At 61.5% G+C, this 22,118-nt stretch overlaps 1 protein-coding gene across 1 annotated transcript; it reads right to left on the reverse strand.

Moving 5' to 3' along the window:
• Positions 1-1,185: 1,185 nt before the first annotated feature.
• MIR1-1HG (MIR1-1 host gene) lies at positions 1,186-21,838 on the reverse strand. Its single transcript, XM_012511627.2, has 6 exons — positions 21,834-21,838; positions 21,613-21,712; positions 21,060-21,226; positions 18,383-18,583; positions 6,782-6,893; positions 1,186-1,502 (listed from the first exon to the last, which is right to left on the reverse strand). The coding sequence occupies exons 1-6, from the start codon at positions 21,836-21,838 to the stop codon at positions 1,233-1,235; spliced, it is 855 nt and encodes a 284-aa protein (XP_012367081.2). The 3' UTR covers positions 1,186-1,232.
• Between the last annotated feature and the right edge of the window lie 280 nt (positions 21,839-22,118).

The following is a 22,118-nucleotide window of genomic DNA, read 5'->3' on the forward strand; positions in this document are numbered from 1 at the left end:
GCCCCGCCTCCCCCCCCTCACAGGCCCCGCCTCCCCACAGGCCCCGCCTCCCCACAGGCCCCACCTTCCCACAGGCCCCACCTCTCCACAGACCCCAACTCCCCACAGGCCCCACCTTCCCACAGACCCCACCTCCCCACAGACCCCACCTCCCCACAGGTCCCATCCCACTTCCTGTCTACAGGAACTTCCACAGGGTCTCATTGAGGTGCCAGGGCAGAGGGGTGGTGAGGGGCCATAGCTTTGGGGAGGGGAATATAGAGGGAGAGGGAAGGAAAGGGGGAAGCACAGGGTTCACCTGGGAAAGCCCAAACAACCCCCCTCCATGTGACTGCCTCATTCTGAGCTTCTCCAGGAAGCTCCCTCAGCCACCTCCCACCCTTCCCCCTCCCCCACCTCAGGGACCCAACCTCCTCCCTCACTCAGCCTCCCCTGTCTGCCTTAGCTCACACCCAGCCCGTTCTCCAAACTGCCTGCGTCTGCTGCCGGAACCCTCTGTTGGCCGCTAATCCTACTGACGGGCGGTCTCACCTGCTGCAAGGCATTAGGCGTCTGTGTGATTGCGTGGTGGGGGGATGGGAGCGTGTGTGCATGTGAGTGTGTGCACATGTGTGCCTATGTGTGTGTGTTGTGCATGTGTGGGTGTGTGCATATATATGTGTGTGCACGTGTGTGCCTGTATGTATGCATGTGTGCTCATGCCTACATACATGAGTACCTGCATTGCTTTGTGTATCTGTGAGAAGGTGTGCATACATGTGCGTATATGTGTTTGTGGAGGGGTGTGCCTGCATGTCCGTGTGTGGGAATGTGCAGGTAGGTGCATGTGTAAGCATGTGTGGGTGTGCACGTGTGTGCCTGTGTGTGCATTGTGCATGTGTACATTGTGTGTGTGCCTGTGTGAGAATGTGCATGTGCCTGTGTGTGTGTGTTTGCACATGTGTCAGTGTGTGCACATGTGAGCCTGTGCCCGTGTATGGGGTGTGTATGTGCTTGTGTTTCCCCAGCTGGAAGCGCTTGGCATTGGACTGAGCCAGAGGCGTACTGACGAGAAGGAGAAGCACATGTCAACACCGCTGGCGCTCGGTGGGATGACTGCTGTCATTCTGAAGTTTTTGTCTGACAGTGGAGGGATCTCCCCCAGAACACACTGGGGAGCTGGGGAGGATAAACAAGGTCTGAAACTGGGAATGAGCAGCTCATCTTTATTAAAGGTGGGCCTGGATACCCGTTCAGGGGCCATTGGTGGCACAGGTGCCAGGTGGAGTCCCTTCAGCAGTGGCTGCAGCACAGCGGAGGAGGCATTCCCAGCTGCATGGACAGGCATCGCCTCCAGCCTTGGTCAGGACAGATGTGCTGAACTTCCCCGTCAGCTGTCGTCCTTCACTCACTGGAGCACTGTGGGGCTGGGGCTGAGAGAATGCCTCAGCATTGTCAAAGAGAATTTCTTTCAAACGAGCATTTTCCTTTTCTTTGTGAGTAATGGACATTTCAGGGCTGACCTACAGGAAAGAAACACCCAGGGCAGGAGCCGGGACCAGAATTCTGTCCTAGAGCACCAGCCCCACCCCCAGCACGCTGGGACAAGTGGACACGAAGTGAGGAAGCAGGAGACAGAGTGGCCGGGGTGGCAGCAGGGTCTCTTTTCTAAGGGCTCAAGATCCAGGACTGAAACACACAAACCCAGGTGGTCGGCCCAGGGGTCCTGGTGAGGGCGTGTGGGTGTTCCCATTGGAGGCAGCAGAGCAGGGATTGGTCCAACACAGGTCATTGCTCCTTGTCTTCAAGGGTTTCCAAAGCTTGCAGATCACAGGTTGTTCCTGAAACTTGGGAGGCCGCATTGGCCATTCTGCCTGGGACCCTGCCTCCTGTGCAGGCCCTCGGAGGCTCGTCCGCACCCTGCCCCCGTTCTCTGGCTTCCTCCACAAATACACCTGGAGGAAGTCCCAGGCCAGGGACACAGGAGCAAGGGGCTGGGAGGGACAACCTCGACAAGTGACCCCACAGCCTAGCGCTCGGTGGCCCGTGTGCCCTGCTGCAGACCAGAGGCCGCCCAGTCAGCAGGACCTGAGGAGGGACAGGGCGCTGGGGTGGGAGATGGCCAGCGCCTGAGCGAGCTACTGAGGAGAGGGAAGTAGGGCCCTGCAGAGGGACGGGAGCCACGGCAGGGGCGGCAGGTGTGGTGAGTGTAGGAGGTGCGGTGGGTGCAGCAGGCGTGGTGGGTGACCCACGGGAGGCTGCTCAGGCCTTTGCCTCCATCCCATGCTGAGGAGGAAGGAAGTCAGGATGTTTTTGGTGATGCCACGGGACTGCAGGCATGTCAGAGCCAGCAGAGTTTGGAGAATGTTGTGCCCAGGGCTCGGCACAGGAGCATTTGTGGACAGCAGTGAGGTTGCTCGCATTGGTCATGGATGGCGTGTTGGCACTGCATTGACCCCAGGACCTCGGGCAGGAAGGTGGACAGAGCCACTGATGATACAGGAGGGGGCCCCAGGCACTGCTCTGCAGAAAGGGCTGTTTATCAGCCCTGCGGCCACTGCCTTAGTGTGTGCGGTGGGAGGTGGGATGGGGATGAACTGAACTACATATGGAAAAAAAGACTGGAAGGAAGTGCCTGGCATCTCACCAGGGGCTGCTTGGGGTGGTAGAATTTAACCTTTCTGCTTGTTTGTGGTCAACAGCACTTTCTCCCGGAACAAGGAGACACACACACACAGACTACGTTACTTCATCCCTTGACATCCCACCCTCGACCCAAGGCTGTGGGGAGAGGGGAGATTCCACAATGACCCACTGCAGCCAACAGGGTCCCCAGTGTGATGGTGGCTGCTAGAGTACAGAGGAGAGGGACATACCGCTGAGAGGCCTGGGGGCTTTCCAGAGGAGATGGCCCGCTGAGGGGTAGGGAGGAGAGGGAGGGGACCTGAGCAAGGTGTACGCAGGGCAGGTGTGGGGCCGGCAGGCATCAAGGGGACCAGGTTGGTGTGGCTCGTTCATAAGACTCACCAAACGCACTCGGTAAAAATTCAGGTTCCCAGGCCCTTGCTCTGGAGGCTCTGATTGGGGTAGGGGTGGGGTGCGGGGCCTGGAATCTGCATTTCTAATAAGCTCTTGGACTTTGCTTACAGTGATACAGGACCCAGGACCTGCAGATCCTCAGCCGAGGTTGGGATGGGCCAACTCCTGCCACCTTTGCACCTGGCAGGGAGAGGCTTTCCCACAGCACTGGACACTCAGACCCATCCTCTCAGTCACTGAGCTGGCAATGTCCACTGCTTACTCAGGTCCACATTCTCACCCCTCCAGGGAGATGAAAAGACAGATAGCAGAGCCCCAGGAAACATAAAGCCCGTTCCCCAGCATGGGCCCCCCTTCCGCTGCTCCCTCTCCCCTTGAACCCCCCAAGGCAAGATGCTCCAGGGACCCCCCATGCAGCTAAACATACAGCAAAGCATGGAGACCAGGTGCGGGCACTGAAGGCAGCAGCCCTCCAAACTCAGGGTCCCAAACTCAGCCCAGCCAAGTCCAGCCAAGGGCCGCTCATTCCTGAGGGGAAGACACAGCCCTGGGGCAGACAGCCCTGTGCTCCCATCCTGCTCTGGGCTCGCCCAGGGCTGGCTGTGTGACTGTGGTGAGCTCCTCGCCCTCTCTGATGCCCAGGCACTCTGCGGCATGCCCAGCCTGGCAGAGCTGGCTCCCGTGCACCCCAACCCGGAGTTGCTGGGATCCTGGGATCCGAAACTGCGGTCCTCCAGTGGGCTGTGTCCCCATCCCTGACCCCACTTCCTTGACCCTGGGCAGTAGCCTTGGCTTGGCTGGGCCCTGTTCCCAGTGGGCACCTGCTCCAGAGATGGGATCCTGCCGGGGGCAAGTTCAGCCCAAAGCCACGAGGGCTGCGGCGGGCGGGGGATGAGGCATGAGACAGCCCCACCCCAAACCTGGAGGCTCTAGGCTCTGCCCTGCCCCAGCTGCCTCCTCCTGGTTTTTCTCTCCTGCTGGGCAGGCCGGGGCTGTTCATACCGGTCCCACTACTGTGAACACTAGGGCTGTGCTGGGGCCTCCACCTGCGCACTGACCAAACATGCAGCAAGGAGCTGGGAGGAGCAGTTGCCTCCCTCGGTGCCCCTGTGTCCCCGGCCCTGTACGCCCAGCGCCTGTTGCTCATTTATCCTCTTAATCTAGCCTGGAGGTGGCAGCTGCAACCAGGGCCAAATCCCCCCTGCCACCTGCTTTCAGACAGCCCCCGAGAGCTCAGGACGGCGTTCACCTTTTTAATGACTAGGAGGAAAAAATCAAAAGACCCATTTTGTGACCCATGAAAATGATACGTATTCAAATTCCAGCGTCTGCCAATAAAGTTTCACTGGGACACCCAGCCACGGTCATGCATTGCCTGGGGCTGCTTAGGGTCAGCGCCCGTGCGGCCCCTCGTGCGAGGCCCGCCAGGCATGGGGGCTGCTTCCAAGTGTTCCCTGGTCTCCACCCACATGCCCTGTGTGTCCACACTGTGCGTGGACTGGTGTGGGGCTGCACTGTGATTTCAGTGGACGAGGCCCCGTCCTGGGGGCCCATCTGGGGATGGCCAGGCGGGTGCAGTGGTTTTTCCTGGGGACTCCAAAAAGATGCCCCGGGTGGGTAGGCCAGGAAACAGCCACAGTGTCCTACAGTCATCTGGAGCGGACGTCCTGACCACAGTGGAACACCGGAGATGGTCTTAGCCTCATTTCATCCTTTAATTTACAGGAGAGACGGGAGGCCAGGAGCAGGGGGCCCTCGCTCTCGGCTGGCTGGGACAGAGCCTTCACGCCCCTCCGTTCCTGCCACCCTCCTCGGCACGCTGAGGCCCTGCCTGGCAGGGCAGCTCCCGCGCAGCTGTGGGCTTTCTGCAGCTGCGCCACTGCCCTCAGCAGGTGTCAATGCCGGAGGGTCGGGCTGGCGGGGCCGTGGGTGTCGAGGAAGGGCCAGGCGGGCAACACAGAGCAGGCGTCCCTGTTCACAGCCAGCGTGGTGACCAACAGGAACCCCAGGCTGCACTGGAAGGGACTCCAATGGCTCCAGCCTTCCCTGGCGGGGGCTGGGTCAACAGCAGACACTGTCTTTGGCGTGATGTTCGCACAAAACCCTCCCACAGGCCCGGGGGTGGTTCTCTGAGTCCTCACCCGGGTGATGTATTTGACACAGGACCTCAAGCTGTTGCACATCAGCCACCTCCCCGCCCTCCAGGTAGGAGGGAAGGTTGGGGGCAGGCCGACCAGGTCCTTGGCCGGGTGGATGTCCAAAGTCTCCCCTCTAGGACAGGACCAGGTCTCACCCAATGGACAGGCATCCCTGGCGGGAGACCCCAGCACCACACAGCTTGGGGTTGGTGGGGTTGGGGTCAGGCCACCCTGAAAGGCACAGCCATACCCAGGCCACCCAGCTGCCCCCTGTAAAGGGCTCAGCAGTAGAAGCCCCCGGAGGCTCCCAGGAGGCGGCGCCTGGCCAGGACCCCCAGCAGGGGCTGACCGCTCTGCCTTCCATTCAGAGAGGCTCAAATAAAGGCCGAGGCCACGCTGCCTTTTAGGAACAGAGCCCGTGGATCCCGCACACTCTGGTCTTCAAACCCCAGCCCCACCCCTGTGCTGAAGACGGGGCTGCCGTCCACTACCCCAGCCTGTCGGCCTCTCCCACTGTCTGGGGACATAGTGACTGTGTGTGAAGAGGGGTGGTAACACCGTGCCAAGGTTAGGGTTAAGCTGAACCTGGGAATTAGAGGCACTAAAGTTGGGCAGGGTGTGAGGAGGGAGCCGTGGCTTCCTGAGCCAGGGCCACTGTCTTCAGACCCGGTCTTCCATCCGTCCATCAGTCCAGGGGGTGTCTGCCCCTTCCCTCTGCTCATCCCTCCCAGGGTCCTGACCCTCGGCCTCGCCTGCCCTGGGGCCGGCAACTGGTGGCCCCTGAGGGCAGGCCCCGCCTCTGCCACTCTGGGCAGAAGTCAGGGGTCACTCCTGACAGGCCTGGAACCCCAGGCCCAGAGATGCCCAGCAGGAACCCCCGTGCCTGCCCAGGCCTCAGATCTGCTGGTGCCCAGCAGCCTGAGCCCCTTCATGCCAGCCCCTGCCCAGGGAAGGGCACGTGGTCGGGGACCCCCCAGTGGGTCCTGGGTGCCGCCCGGCCTGCAGACCCCCTTGCAGATCTCCACTCACCGCAGCTGTGCCCGTTGATGGCCCGTCTTCCCTGCACATAGGCGTCACTGCCTCCCCCAAGAGGGTGAGGAGATGGGGAGACCCTGGGAGCCCCGGTAACCTTCACAGGCACCTCCCCAGCCACGGGCCACACGAGGGGCTCCTGTTTGGTGGTCTCCCTGCCAGGCCCGGCACCCCTCAGGCCATCTGGAGAGACGCCACCGGCCCAGGCCTCCCCACTGAGGACACAGACCCCCACAGGTCACCAGTGCAGCATCCGTGCTCACCCCTGCGGGTCCCTGGAGGTGCCTTCGAGTCCAGGCCATTTTAAAGGAGAAATCGAAGAAGGGTCCTTGGGAAGAGGACAGGGCGGGGCCAGCCCAGGCCCCTGGCAGGCCCAACCCACAGGGCCCAGCTCCTAAGCCCACATTTTCAAGCAAAGCTCTCGTGTGAGCAATGAACGTTGGTTTCATGGTGCCCTGGCAAGGATGAGCAAGCAGGGGCTCCCAGCTGTGGGGACGACCCTGTTCCTCAGCCATCCACTTTCAGGGGGAAGGGTCTCGGGCTCTGCACTGAAGTGTCCCGGGGGCGGGGGCAGCACTCAAGGCTTCACTTACTTGGAGCTGACCACGCGCCGAGCCGGGCTCTCCCCGAACCGCCTGCTGGGTCCTCTCCATGGCTGCGGGACCTGCAGCCGGGCCGCACGGTGCCATCAATGCACAGCTACAGCTGGTTGAAGGGGACCAAATCCATTGGACAGTCGATTTGGTTCCATTTTACCAGCTCTAGCAAAGCATTTGGCTCCCAGATCCGAGGAACAGCGACGTCGGTGAAGAAGGTGGCTCCACCAGGCAGTCCCGATGGAGACGGGGCTTCGCGGCCGGCATCAGGCCCTTACCCCAACTCCCGGAGGGCCCCCACCCCACGGAGTTTCCCTCAAGCTCTGCAGGGACTGGTGTGAAGGGCCACACGCCCCAACACACACACACACTCAGACATACACAGACACACACACCCGCTCACACGCAACTCACCACCCTCTCGCTCTGCCCGGGCTCCCCCATCAGGGACCCGCAGGGGTCTGAGGAGGGTTGGGGGCACCAGGCAGCCTCCATGCCCTGGGACTGACACTCACTGCTCTCTGCCTGTCACCGCCCGATTCCTCCACAGCCCTGGCTTCACCAAGTGCCCACTGCCCCCGGCACTAGCCTCAGCTGTGGGATACAGCTCAGACCATCAGGCCCCACCCCAGGGGGCTCACATCTATGGGCACAGTGACCTTGCGGGTTTGAGGCCCTTATTCCCCTGCAAACTCCTCCCAGACCATGCTCATAGCTGGAGCAGAGATAGGACAGACCTCCCAGTCAGCCTTGGGCCCTGGCTAACTGTGGGGCAGCCCACCCAGGACCCCCTCCTGCCTGGCTTGCCATGGCCTGGGTGGGACGGGATGGACTCTGACTCCACGTGGTATCTCTGGGTGGGCAGGACGGGAAGATTCCAGGGACGTCCACATTGCATGGTGCTGGGAGGACAGCCTGAGGGGGACTTCGTGGCCTGACCCTGGGCCCCATGCCCCAGACCAGCAGCCCTACCTGCGTCTTGCTGAGGGGCATTTCCCATGCCCAAGGGACCTGTGAGGATGGAGTGTCAGGACGGAGGTCCGAACGTGACACGACTCTCTCCTGGCTCCCGTGTCCCCCACTCCAATCACCCTCAGTGACTTGAGAGCAAGTTCCCTTTTATCAAATGAGTCTCCCTGCAGCCCCCGTTCATCAGGAGCCGTGACAGGTGAGGGAAAGTGTCTCTGGCAGTGCTGGGGATGCGGTGCCCGTGTGTGTGAGCTTCCCTCCAGGAGCACAGGCCGTCCTGGGCAGCACGGGTGAATGCACCTGCTCCTCGCCCACCAGGTTGGCAGAGTGGGTGCTGCGCACCAGGGCCTGTGCCACCTGCCTGCCCTCCGCACACCTGGGGCTGCCCCGCCCGCCTGTCCTCTGGCCTTTCTGTCCCCCTCCTGACGTTGCAGGGACAGAAGCTCAGGCCCCTCAGGCAACAGGGACGGTCACACAGCACCATGCCCACCCTCCCAGGCCCCTCCGGGAGCAACTGAGCTGGACGACCCCCCACCCCAGCCTCTGCCAGGCCTGCTCTGACTCGTCCGTAGCTGCCTTCCCTGACTGTCCCTGCCACGGTGCCCTCCAGAGAGATCTGTGCCGTGCAGGAGGGCTGCCTCCCCAAAGTCCCCTGTAAGTCGGGGCTGGGCCCCGCCCTTCTCAGCCTCTCGTCCCAAAACAGAGAGGCTTCCGGGCCATCAGCCCCCACTCTGCAAACCTCTCTCCTCCTTACTCCAGTAGCACAGAGGGTGCAGGGCAGACCTCAAGGCTCCCAGAGCCCACCCCTCCCTGGCCCTGGAATAAGGACGGTTCGAAGACCTCGCAGCCGGCACACACTTATCCATTTATCGCCTGTCAATATTCCTAATGGAGCGGAAGACTTGACAAGACCAAGCTGGGGATTCGAGTCCCAGCCGCGATTCTATCCCATCAGGAGCTGGGAGGTCTGGCATTTGCCAATCAACATAGCAAACAAACTGGTCTTTTCACCCGAAAGGCAGCAGAGCACCGGGGCAGGCTGCAAAACCCCCACGGGGAGGCCACCACGGCCTTGGATGAGGCGTCAAGCTTGGCGATGCAGCCGTCACGGTGGTGGGCGTGAGCTGTAAGCAGACACTGAGCGGCCAAGTGCCAGGTGCGGCCCTGAGCACCGACAGCCACCGTCTTCTCCCATACACCCCACCGCGCCTCAAGGCCAGTCCTGTGCCGCCCGTCAGGAGGACACTGGGGCTCACAGCAGCGTCCCCTGCCCCGGAGCCCAGGCCCTCCTCTTCATGCTGCCCCACGGGGTGGCAGCCAGCCTCCCGGTACCCTCACCCCAATGTGGCTTGGCCTAGGGAGGTTCCCAGTCATTCTCTGCCAAGGGAGTGAACAACACCTTTGCTTTCGAATGTGAAGGAACAGGCCCACAATTCGTGTTCTTGGGATGTGCCGAAGCTGGGTCCATCCCTCAGGCAGGACGTCAGGGACCCCCGCGGACCCGGGCACCCCCCGTTCTGCTTTGCTCTCTCAGGCAGCAGCTCCCACTCACTGGCAGCTCCTCTAGCCCCTTCCCCTCTGAACCCTGGGGTCTCACCAGCATGGGGCGAGGGCTGACAAGGGAGGCCCCCGAGGCTCCTCAACTTCCTTGTAAGTATTTTTTTCTTTTCTCTCTAAAAAGGCCAAGAAACCAACATCCCACAAGCCCCAAAACCTCCCCAAGGGCCCTATGGCTCAAAGGTCAGGTGCTTCACAGAGCTCACCCCTCCCAGACCCCCACACCCCATATTCTCCGGCCTTGGAGCTCGCCTTCCCCAGACTGAGCTGTGCTGCCTCCTGCCTCCCAGGCATGGGCTGCCTTCCTGCCAAGACCCACGCAGCCCCTCACTACAGCGACCACCCCTACCTAGCTCCTGGGGCCTCAGATCCCGGGGCCCCGAGGGCTCCAGCGGCCTCCGGGTAGGGGAGGGCCAGCCCTGCCTGGCCTTCTCTGGGGCCACCTGCCACTGTGGTTTCCTCATCGAGTGAGGAGTCCCTGCGACCCCGAGTAAAGGCAAGCTCACCAAGGGAGGGGCAGCTCCTGGCTGGTCCCCTCTGTGTCCCCGGCTGGGTGCCCGGGCCTGGCAGAGAGGTGGTCCAAGCGTTTCTGGTGACTTTACCGTTCACCGGGACAGCAGAACTGGGGTTGGAGCCTGGGGTGTGGATTCTCTGGAAAACCCACTCTGGGTCCTTCTGCCCCTCTCTTGACTCCAGTGCTACAGAGAACAAGGCTGCAGCTCCTACCGCTAGTGCATTTTATGAACCAAACAATTAAACAGGTTTTAAAACATCTGCTGATGGAGTTGTCCCACACAGGGAAGTACACTCAGCATTTTTAAGCAGCGACGGATACTAGTTGTGGGCAATCTCTGCCGAAAGCAGCAGCAGCCCTGTTAAAATCAATACAAAATTAGATGCCGTGAAGATGCAGTACGTGTCCAATTAGTTATAATTGGAGCAAATCGTGATGTAGATAAAGAACTGGTAGGAAGTGTCACTGAGACTCATGGCTGCAGCGGCCTCACCCAGGGACCCCCGAGGGGTGAGGACACAGGGGAGCAGGAGGGCCAGAACCACACCTGCCATCTTATCCTGGAAGCCCCTCCTGCCTCTGGTAGGGCCCCAGCCCCTGTGCTGGACCCTAGAGGGGAGGCAGCCCCACAGCCGTGGAAGGCGGAAGTAGAAGCAAGTGTGAAACGCACGCCGGGCCCTCCCCTGCAGCCGCAGCCATCCCCAGGCCGACATCTGGTGGGGTAGAGGGGGACCCCGGGCACAGAGCGCCACACACCTAGCCAGGGGTTCTTGGGGACTTCTGCAGCCCCTCTGCACCTCAGGTCCTCCATGTGGGAGTGTGAATGGCCATGTGTAAGCACTAGCCCTGTGCAGCCTGAATCTTGGTCATGCCATGGCCCAGTCTGGGCTTGGCCCAGGGTCCCTGGGCGCTTGCCCCTCAAGGGCGGTGGAAGCCAACAGTCCCTCCTGCTGCACCCACAAGCCCTCGCCCAGGACCTCGGGGAACGGTGGCCACTTTGGGCAGAAACCACAAAGGACCCCCAGGGGAAGGTGTCTCTTGCCCCAGCACAGAGGACGCTACAACCAGCATCGTTGGTGAAGATGCGGCACCAGACGACTTCCACTCAAGGACAGCCAACACCAGGTCACACCCGCAGCAAAGACGCTGCCCTCAGAGACTGCAGAGCACAGCCCTGCCCCTGCCAAAGCCCCCACAGAGACTCAGGGACCCAAGACGAAGGCAGGGGCGGCCGCTCTTCTTCTCCCCCACAATCCCAGGCACTCACCAGGGGGGCAGGACAGGGGCCCCTCCCCTCCCACCAGGGGAGAACATTGCTAACTCCCATCTGGATGCTTTTTTTGTTTCTTACTATGAAGCTTTTAAAATTTAAATGTCAATAACCTAATATTTCTCCATGCAGCACCATTACCTATTAGCACTCAGATTCACCACTGAATTAAATTTTAATTCCAGATTTTGGTTAATTATTAAAATAGATAGCAAAGAATTACAGTTAGCCGGGTGCGTGTGGGCAGCCCCCGTTGAGGTTTCTGCAGGAGCCTTTGGGGTTCTGGCTCTCACAGGGCAGTCTACAGAGAGGCCCCTAATTAAAAGGCAAGAGGAAACCCTGCACCCCAAAACGGCCTGTTTCTTATCATCAGCAACGCTGACTCAGCCAAATGCTGAACAAGACCCGCTCAGCCCAAATCCATAACTTTTCTATCTATTCAAAAAAAGAAATGTATTATTTCTCAGCACTGATAAAAGTTTAATACAGTTGCCCGGGTTTTTAATAAACTTGTCAACAAAAGAGCAAGGCAAATTGATGGGGCCCTTCCTAGAGATAAATTTCGCCTCAAATAGACCCACAGAGCAGGGGGCAGGTGGGAGGGAGGCAGGGTGGGAGGGGACACGTGATTGTTCTGCTGTTCTTTGCAAAAATGGCAAGATAGACTTTTGTGTCTTATGATCTCAAAGATAGGGCCAGGGTAAAAGCTGGTTTAATTTGAAGAAGGCTGTTGGCTGAGAACAGGATCAGAGAGTCCCGAGGTCAAGAGAGAGGGCTTGGCAGCTCGGGGACAAATGAACGGCCACGTGTCCCAGGATAAGGAAAAGCCACTTGGTGCACAGAGTCTGATTGGAGCCCCCTCCTGTGGGTGGGAGGGCACCTGCCCACCGCTCCCGCCCACCTGCAGAAATAGATCCCTAAGGCAGGAGCTCAGGGATGGCCACAGATGAAATGACAGGGGTGTCCGTGTGGCTACCACAGGCCTTGGGACACCAAGGAAGGCCCCAGCTCCACATACAAGTGCGTGTCGGGCTCTCGATTCTGCTGAAGTGTTCTCTGCCCTCCCTCTGGCTCAGTGAGGCCACCCAGTGTGCAGATACATTGCAGGACGTGTCCCCATCTGTCCTCAGGTGGGGCGCAGCACCCCATGCCTGAGGAACACAGGATGGGCCTTTCCTGCCCGCACTCAAGGGCATCAGCTCCACAGGCCTTGGAGGTGTTTGAAATTCCACCATTAGAGAGTCACTTCTTGAGTTAAGGGTGGAGGGAAAGCAGGTTCCCCCAGGAAGGGGCCTGGCAAGCTAGTGCTCGGGCCTGCAAGGCCTCTGGAGTGTGTTGCTACAGCTGATGTGGGAGTAGGGCCGGGATAGGTGAGGAGGTACCCGAGGGAGGGGCAGCAGGGACCCCAGCGACAGCCTCGCCTGCTGCAGGCCTGAGCCCGAGGCCAGGGAACCAAGCAGCTCCCCGCACCCACTCCCAGGGTGGGGATTCTTGTCCCTCTTCACTCTCGGTGGGCAAAGGCCCCGCCATGCCCTGGGGAAGGGACAACAGAAGGTAGCTAGGTCCCTCCTGGACTTGACGCCCTCCAAGGGGGCAGGTGAGGAGGGAGAGACAGAGGCAGAGCCCAAGAGCCCAGAACCTCACCCGGCCTCTGTCCCGCTACAGCTGCTGGCCTCAGGCACTTTGGCGGTGGGCGGGGTCGGGGGCACTCCTAGAGCTCCGGCAGAGTCATCCGAGTTCAGCCTCTCCACGGGACAGCTGAGAACGCAGACTATTTATACTGGCGTGGTGGGCGGGCGGGCAGCTGGGGAGACACATGCAGCCCCGGAGCCATATCTGGGCATGACAGAGGGCATCGGCTTGCCAGGACAACAAGGGCCACACGGTGCAACTGTCCTGGGCGTCCTTCAACCTCAAAACGTCCCCACGGGCCCCCCCCGGGACAGGTTCCAGGGACAGCTGCCTTCTACCCCCTCTCCTGCCGCTGTTAAAAATATTCTAGGTCATTGTCCCAGTCATCCCAGAAATCGCCCTCCGTGCACGCCCGTGCAAACACACACACACACCCTCTGTGCACGCCCATGCAAACATGCACACACACACACACACACGCCCTCCGTGCACACCCGTGCAAACACACACACACACCCTCCATGCACGCCCATGCAAACACACACACACCCTCCATGCACGCCCATGCAAACACACACACACACCCTCCATGCACGCCCATGCAAACACACACACACACCCTCCATGCACGCCCATGCAAACACACACACACACACACACACACACCTGCCTCCAGTCCCGGCCAAGGAGTGGCTCCACCCTGTGAGGAGTGGACCCCAGCCTCCCACTGCCAGGGCTTCTGGGTGACCGCCTCCTGGTCGGGGAGCAGCCAGTGACCTCTGCATCCAGCACTCCTGAAACAGAGCTCTCTCTCCCATGTTCTCTCCCTGGGGTAGACACAGGAGGCCTGAGAGGCCCAGTGTGCCCCCAGCATCTCTGTCCTTCAGCATCACACACTTGCACCCCATTGGGGCAGCCCGCCTGGTGCAGGGAGCAGACCTGGCCTGAGGCTTAGTGGTGCCTCTGAAACCTGGGTGAATCAGTCGAGCTCACAATGCCTTTGCAGTGACCGCTGTGTGGGAACCTCAGCCCTGTGTCCCTCTATCTAAGGGAGCCGGCGGTGGAGCTGCCAGAGGTGGCCCTCTGATCCCTGCCCTTGAGACGCGCAGGCCTGCATGCTGCCTGCGGTGCTCTGCAGCATCCCGGGCAGCAGCTCTGCAGCAGCCTGCCCCGCTCCTCCGCTGCACTCACCACCCCTCCCCACTCAGCAGGACGGGCTTCCAGGGGTCAGAGCTGGCTGGGGACTCTGAGCACTAACAGCAGAGTCCTCCCTGGGCACCCAGGGACTTCCGGGGAGGGCCCTCCCAGCCCCAAGCTCTGGCCAGCTGGGCCTTGGACCTCAGGAAGGAGCGGACAGCACGAGGCTCTGGGAGCTGCTGATGCTGTCTGCGGGTGCCTTCCTTTCCCAAAAGCCATGCCCAGCTCTTCCTGGGTGCGATGCCTCCAGTTCACAGGGACAGAGGCTGCTGGTTGGCCAAGGACAGAGGGGCCAGGGCCCCTCACAGAGCCCTGTGCTCCTGTCCAAGAGCCTCCCTTGCTGGGGCCCAAGCCCAGCCACCCCGAGGTCAGCGTCCTGCCCAGGGGCATCAAAGGCGGGAGCAGGGCTGCAGAGAGTGCGGGAGGCCTCTGCAATCAGACGTGCACGGCGGGGCTGAGTCAGCACAAAGCCTCTCAGATTGCTGGGTTACCCTTTATGCGAAGGTGGCAGCAACTCACGCGATCGCACCGCCCCGTCCACCTCTGGCCATCCCTGCCCAGAAACCGTCCAGGCCAGCACTGTCCAGCCACGCCCTGGCCCTGAAGATGGCTCGGGCCAGTCAGGTTCTCTCGTTTTTACTTTAGAGCATTTATTGGGTAAAATTTGCAATTCAAGCGATGTTCATTTTGATTGACTCCGGCTGCAGCAGCCAAAAATCTGTCCTGTGGGTCAATCTAATCATGCTTAATAGCAGTTTATTCTTCAATGCAACGTTTCTCATGTGAGCCCAACAGTTTCACAGAGACTGCCGACGCACCTCTCGCGAATGCTCTCACCAGCCCCTGCGCCCGCTTTGAATGCTTGTGCATTAAAATGCTGTATTGCACTTGATGAATGCACTACTAAGCCAGAATCACCAGCGACCCCCTCTTTAGAAGGGGGTGCCACCATGTCCTTGGCCCCCTGGCTGCAGAAATGCAAGACCACTCATCATGACACACGTGTGCAGGCACAGCAGCGGGGCCATCCCTTCCCAAAGACCGTCCTTCTCCTTCGTGCAAACTCCAGGAATCAGAGCTGGTCTCACTCACGGGTGGAAACAGTACCTGGAGCATGGCTAGCTTTTGTGAGCCGTAGGATGGAAAAATGGAACTAATTTGGTCCACTGAATTTATGGGCTCCACAATTTCTGCAGCGACTATTTCCACCAGCAGGAGCCTGGCCCACCCTCTGATCACCGTGGGGCAGTTTCCAGAGTGTTCTGGGAAAAACCCAGAAGCCTACACCTGGTGCTACCTGCTCCAGAGAGTGAGAGACACGGGCACTGGCCGCCTCCTCATGGCCACACAAACCCACCTGGGTTCCCGAGCTGGCAGGCAAGGGGGTGGGTGTCCCGTGTCCAGCCCCCTCAGCCCAGTCCAGGCTCCTTTCCCTCTGAGAGTCCCGGCCCCCATGGTAGTGTGCCTGAGCGGTCTCAGGAGAGTCCCTATGGGCAAGACATAGCCAGTGAGGGTCTGCTCCCCCGCCCTGCCCGCTCTCCCCCCCTTCAAATGGACAGGCACAAAGACCCCCACAGGGGAAAGTCCCAGCGTGTCCATGCCCCACGCCAGTTTGGGGTTCCCTTCCTGGCTGCTGCCTGGGAGCCACGCTGTGGAGATTCCTGCATGGGAAACTCCAGCCCCGGGTCCCAGCGTCTCCAGGAAAGCAGCAGGATCCCTGAGGAGCACCATCAGGCCACACGTGCAGGGGAGTGGGGCTCGGGCTGCCATGGGCAGTGTCCATGCAATGCTCATTTTTAATTCAGCAGATCAGAGACTGGAGGTGATTTACCACCGAGCAGGCCGCAGCTCTCTCCCTGTGAACTCTCCAGTTTTACTGCTCAGTCAAACCTAATTCCAAAACACTAATGCTTTTATTTAAACACCACATCCTGCAATAAAGCTTTAATGTACGACAGCCGCATCTAGGGGAAGAGAACGGTGTGTCTGTGGCCACCGGCAGCCTCGGTGGCCACACGCCTGGCTACTTCCCTCCCTGTGGCCGGAGCTGGAAGCAGGCAGGGAAGAGATGACGTCAGCGGATGCTAGGCACTGACCCTCCGGGTCCAGAGGCCGAGAGGAGGCTGTGCCCAAGGTCAACACCCGCCCCCTTGCTGCTATGCCAGATGGGGCCGAGGCTGGGAGAACGAAGCTTCCAGAAGGAAGACTTGAAGGCCAGGAGCCCTGACTGCCAGGCCCTCCCCTCCAGTCAACTCGAGGCTCCCTGAGGGGTGGGAGCCACCTGAAAGCTCAGAACGGCCCCCAGTCCCTTTATCCTGCGCTCCCTATGCTGCCCCAGCTGCTCAGGTGACCTGGCTGCCCCCAGACCCAAGGCCTCCAGCCGCTGCAGGAGGGGGCTGCCTGCCTGTCCCTTCCCGCCCCATTCCTGCCGAAGGCCAGGGTGCGGGAGGTAGGGCACAGGGGCACCTGCTGTGGCTGGAGCAGTGCCAAGGCAGAGAGGACACACACTCCAGAAATTAATCCTGAGGCCTGTGGGGTGTGGGGGTGCCCAGGCAGGGACCTGGCCTCATCTCAGGTGTCAAATGCCTCCAATCTGAGACTCAGAAACGAAGCCGGGCAAACGCCCCTCACACAGCAGCCCAGCTGCTGCCTAAGACCCCAGAACCCACTGCCCATCCTCTCCTTGAAGGACCAGCACTGGGGAAAAGGGCTTCATGGACAGATTCGGACCTGCCCTCATCCCCTGGGCCCCAGGACATCCTCCCAGTCCTTTCTTGGGTTGGGACTGGGATGGTGGCAGAGCAGGTGGCTCTCAGGCCCCCGACGGGCGAGGCAAAGGGGCCCTGGGCCACACGCTGCTTTCTGCCAAAGCCTCACCTGCATTCACAGCAAAACATGCCTCAGGTTGGATTCGGCGGAACAGAGAGAAAGCTGAACCGGAGCTGTGGTGGGGGTACAGGTCGGGGCGGCATGAGCCAGAGACATTTGGCAAAATCGAATGGCTCCCAGGCCCCTGGGGTGGGCGGTGGGTTCAGGGCTGCACAGACTCAGCAACTCTGACCCTGTCCCAGGTGCCCTCGGCAGAGGAGTGGGGCCTAAGGGCAGCGGTGGCCCTGACCCTGCCCGCGTCCCCAGCATCTCCTCGTGCGGGCTGCGCCTTCCTTGGAGGCTACATGCCTCCGAGTTCCTCTGCCTTGCCCTGCAGCCGGGAGGGCTGGATGCAGGTGCAGGAGGTGCCTTCCCTCCACGGACTCTGCCATGTGGTGCCCAGCCTCTCCCTCCTTCCTGCATCCAGCCACCTGCCCTTTTCCAAACTCTCTCTTGTCTTGTGCCTCTGAGCAGTTTCTGCCCTAGCCACACGCGGCCCTTTCTGCCGGCTGACGGCCTCTTCCAGGATGGCCGTCAGTGGAGCCCCCAGAGCCGCCGCCACCACTCCATGCTCTCCAGCCACGGCCCCGACCCCCCAGCCCTCACCAGCCCCACACCGGACCCCACGCCTGCCGGAGGCCGCCTCCCCTCTGCCGCAGTCAGCAAGCTGAATATTTAATGTCTGGTGAGCACTTCCACCTGCTGACACAGGCAAAGTGACAGAACAATGCTGGCGGGGACACGACCGTCCACCAACGCCCAGGCAGCCTGCCTCCCCGGCCTCACCCCCACCACAGCCGCCTGGCTGGCTGTCCGCCGCGGCGGCCCCCGTGGCGTGGAGTGCCCCTCAGTGCGGCGAGAGAGGTCCCGGCCTGAGATACATACTTCTTTACATTCCATAGCTTAGCAGGTCCATATGGGCATATAAAGAAGTATGTTTCCCAAGCAGGCAGTCTGTATGTACTTCCAAGACCCCGGGACGCCGCCCCGGTAGAAGCTGACCCCAGTGCGATGTAGAGAAGGCAGCTCAAGGCAGTGGAACTTCTTCCCTGGTGTCCACTGCTGGAGCCCTCTCTGTGTGAGCAGGACAGCCTTCCTGCCACTGCTGCCTGGTGTCCAGCCACCCCCAGGGGCCCAGGACTCCCTGCCCCCTTCTGACCTCGGCGCTCTTCCATCCCCGAATCCATCTCTCTCTCTGTCTGTCTCACACACACACACTCACACGATCCAGAAAGGCAGAAGTGGACAGTGAGCCCCAGAAAGTCTCGAGCGCCTGTCCCTGGCCCCAGCAGTAGCTCGGTTTTGCATCCATGGAACAGACAGGCTGCCCCTCCACCCTCACCCCAGAGCAGGGAGGCATCATCCATGTCCCAAACTTTCAAAGCCAGCACTTTCCTGTCCCCCTGGGTCCCCTCATCCCAGCCAGGCCCAGAGAGGGCTGGGTGGAGAAAGGAACCTTGGGGGGCACCCTGCCCAGCACCCCACTCGCAGGACCAGCCCCCTCCTTCTCCAGGAGCTGGACAACTGCTTGCTCCCAAGGCCAGACGAGGAACTGCAGACCAGAGACCCGAGAGGTGTCCTGGGGGCTTACCTGGGCAGCTGATGGTTTCCTGGGCAGGTCCCTGGTGAAGGCTGCCTCCCAGGACCCCATATCCATGAGGGAGGGCTCAGCACCTCTCTCTGAAGATGCGAGCAAGAAAGACGATGCTTGGAGGATTCCAGGTTCCCAGAGGGTGGCCGGGATCTCCTTAGAGGCCGTCCACTAGGGGGGCGACTCCCTAGGCGCCTCAGCCTGGCCACAGCAGACACCCAGTGGGCGAGGGAACGTCGCTCCCCCGGTTCTCTCCCTCCTTCTCTCGCTCTTCTTCACCCTCTCCCCCGTCCCCGCCTCGCAGCGTCACCACCCTGAACCGCCGCGCAGTGCGGCCCACCTGAAGCGGCAGCTGCGCAGAGCCAGCAGCTCACACGGGCACCGGGGGTCAGCAGCCACCGTCACCTGCCCAGCGCCACTGCCGTGGCACCCCCGAGAGGCTGGTCCCACACCTGGCTCTTTGTGGCCGGCCGTCCAGCCTCCACCAGCCCCTGATCAATACCAATTTACAGTCAAATGCAGGGGGCCGCCTTCCTGTTAATGAATTTCCCGGTGCTCACCAGCTCCTAATGAGCCTGTTAAAGAGGGTTTAAGGAAACTTAGCAAGTGGCGAACTAAGCACTTTGGAATACTTAATTGTATCGATATGTTTTTCATTGCGTTTAAAAATGTCTCTGAGTGGGAAGCAGAGGCTGCCTCCTTCCCTGCCAACTTCTGTGACCAGCCGTGAAGCCAGAGTCTGAAAAATGTGGAGAAAGAGCCTGAAGGAGACCAGTGGGACCTCAAGGTTAGGCCCTCACCAGCGGGAAGCGAAGCCGACCCCAACCTGCTGGGAGCAGGGAGAGGAGGAGGAAGAGGAGGAGGAGGAGAAGGAGGAGGAGGAGGAGGAGGAGGCCTGCAGGGTTTTGAGGCCTCGCAGTGGCCCAGGGTGAGCCTGGCACGTGTGGTGGTGAGAGGTGGAAAGAAGGCTTTGCCGGTGCCTGGGGGGGCCAGGGGCCAGGGAGGCGCCAGCAGGGGGTGCAGGCCGGGCACAGACACAGGGGCTTGCTAAGCGGCAGGGCCCAGCTGGGCCCTGGCCCCTGTCCTGACACTGACCCTGGCGTGGGGTGGGACAGCAGCACTGGGACATGAAAGGACCTCCCGTTGTCCTCATCAGGAAGAGAGTTCCAGCATGACTCTGTTGCTGCTCCAGGCAGCCCGTCCCTGCAAGGGGACAGCCCGGAGCGAGTTGGTTCTCTCCTACCACGCGGGGCAGGGCAATGTCTCCGCAGAGGCTGCAGTGTGCAGAGGCCACTGAGCATGCTGTGGCTGTGTGGCTGAGGGTCTGCAGCCGGGCATGGCTGGGTTGGAGTTTCACGTGGGGGTGGGTGGGAGCAGGCGGTGGGGGTTGTGCTTAAGGCTCTGGGATGCATCCCCTCTACAAAGGAAAGAGCAAATGGCAGAAAGAAGCAGAAGCTGATGTCCTATTTCCACGTAGCTGCTGTGATTTATCATTTTCACGTAGCCAAGGATACAAAAAGGGCACCCGACATCGCAGCCTGAGCTTCAACTTCGGGGGCACCTGGGTTCCGCCGCTCATCTGTGCCCTCCCAAGACCTCCACAATAACTGGCCCCGGAGTCCAGGGAAAAGGCCTCCTCAACGTCCCCGGCTCCCTGGTACATGAGCCCTCAGAGCCTAGGACACTCCCGCAGCCTGGCTCAAGCCCCCCCGCCGACCTGTGAGGCATTCATCTGGATGGGGTCTGGGAGTCAAGGGGAAAGTTGGGAGTCCCAAAGGGCAGGAGAGTCACCCCAGACCCAGCCAGAGCCCACAGGACTTCTGCCCACTCACAAATGAATTGTAGTCACTTTTCAAAAAGTTTCCCGTCTGGATAGAAAAAGAGCACCCAGCCACCTCCAAGCAGACCCCACCGTGAGCCGAGCTGGCTCCTGTGCCCGGGGCCTCGACCCGGGCTCTTCAGCGGTGAATGCCGCCCGGCCCCCAGTATCAGCGCTGCGGGAGGCCACGCGGAAGTCAAGCTCCCCAGCAGGGACCTGCACAGACGCAGACCACCAGGGCTGCTCTCCCCGAAGCCCCCCTAGTCTCCGCCCACATGTGCCCCCCGCCCCCCCCCCCACCTCGCCGCCCTGCCCCTGTAAACGCCTCCTGACCCTGACGTGGCTGGGAGAGCTGCAGAAGTGCCGAGTCCCGACCAGGGGCAGCCTCGCCGCCGCTCAGCTCAGGAATCCCTGCCCCCCACCAGCACCTCAGTGGGGGATACTGCAAGTTCAAGGTAAGTTTAGCCCCATGCCCGGCTGCTGGGGCTTTGTTGCAGAGCGGCAGGTGAATCGCGCTCCCCACCCGGCCCCGAAGGCCCCATGCCATCCACTGCCCGCGTGGGGGGCGGCTGCTTTCTTGCAAAATGCCCGCAAGTCAAAGTTCCTTCCTCCCAGCTGGACGCGCCCTCCCGGCCCTGCCGGCTGCTGGCTCTGCAGTTTTCCAAATGTGGATGATGCCGCGAGCCAAGAGAAAACTCCACGGCACCCCCGCCGGAGCCGCACGGCGCTGGCACCCACACGGCGCCGGCACCCGCAGCACCCACCTCGCCGGCAGGCACACCCCCACCGCGGTGCCCGGCAAGTTTGCAGGGGCCGTCCCGGCGGCCCAGCGGTGGCGATGGGCTGAGCAGGACTCACCGCGGAGCCCAGGGCACCCCTGGGGCCGGGCTGGTGACAGCGGCAGCAGCGGCGGGCGCAGGGTCGCGGCTCCCTAGGAGATGCTGCAGCGGCGGCAGCACCAGCCACCCTCCTCCGGGAGCCAATCGCGAATGCAGGGGTGGGGGCCGGAGCTCGATGCGTCCGCACTTGGTGGGGGCAGAGAGAGAAAGAAGACACCAGGCACCCCCTCTCCACACCCCTGCCCTTCCCCCAGCCCTCCTGCAGCAGCGCAGACTTAGCGGGAGGGAGATCTTGAGAGAGAGAGAAAGAGAGAGAGAGAGAGAGAGAGAGAGAGAGAGAGAGAGGAGGCGCTGGTGCAGAGTTAGGGAGAGGCGGCCGAGCTGCACACCTTGAGCCCCGACCTCCTCCGAAGGGAGCCCCTGCACCCCAGCGGGGTCAGCACAAGGTAGAGAAGGTAGAGGTCAGGGTGGAACAAAAGGGAAGGTCCCGCGGGTGTGCACGCTCTCGCAGGCACAGAGCCGGCTTGCAGAGACACAGGGGCGGGGGAGGGGAGGGGAGGGGAGGGCCTGACCTGAGAGGCCAGAGCCCGCGTGGGGGCCCCCCTCGGGTCAGGAGCCGGCCTCACCTTTGCAGTTCTTATATACCCGGCCAAGCATCCCAAACACGCGGCCCTGGCCAAGTGGCCCCCTCGGGCTGCGCTCCCTGACCATATTTAGTCAAGCAGGGGAAAAAATAGCCTGTCAGCTGGGCCGCGGCTGGCCCGGCCACCGGGAACAGGGTGGGAGCACCCACGCCATTGACGGCGGGTCCCGGGCTCAGGCTGCTGTCCTGCCCCTCCCGGCCCCTCCCTGACAGGCCTCCCACCGGCTGTCCCTGCCTGAGATCCCCCCGCTATTTTTAGCCCAGCCAGTACAGAGGCGCCTCCTCAGTAGCCGGGCAGCAGCCTCCATGCCACGCCAGCCGGCTCCTAGGGTGCCCTGGGGAGACCCGGGCATCTCCCAGGGTGCAGGGCCGGGGGTGGGGGGGCAGGAGGCTACGGCCTCCTTCGCTGCTCTGAGCCTCCAGTGGGCTGAGCCC

The sequence above is a fragment of the Nomascus leucogenys genome, chromosome 13, assembly GCF_006542625.1.
Source record: "Nomascus leucogenys isolate Asia chromosome 13, Asia_NLE_v1, whole genome shotgun sequence".
Classification (NCBI taxonomy): domain Eukaryota; kingdom Metazoa; phylum Chordata; class Mammalia; order Primates; family Hylobatidae; genus Nomascus; species Nomascus leucogenys.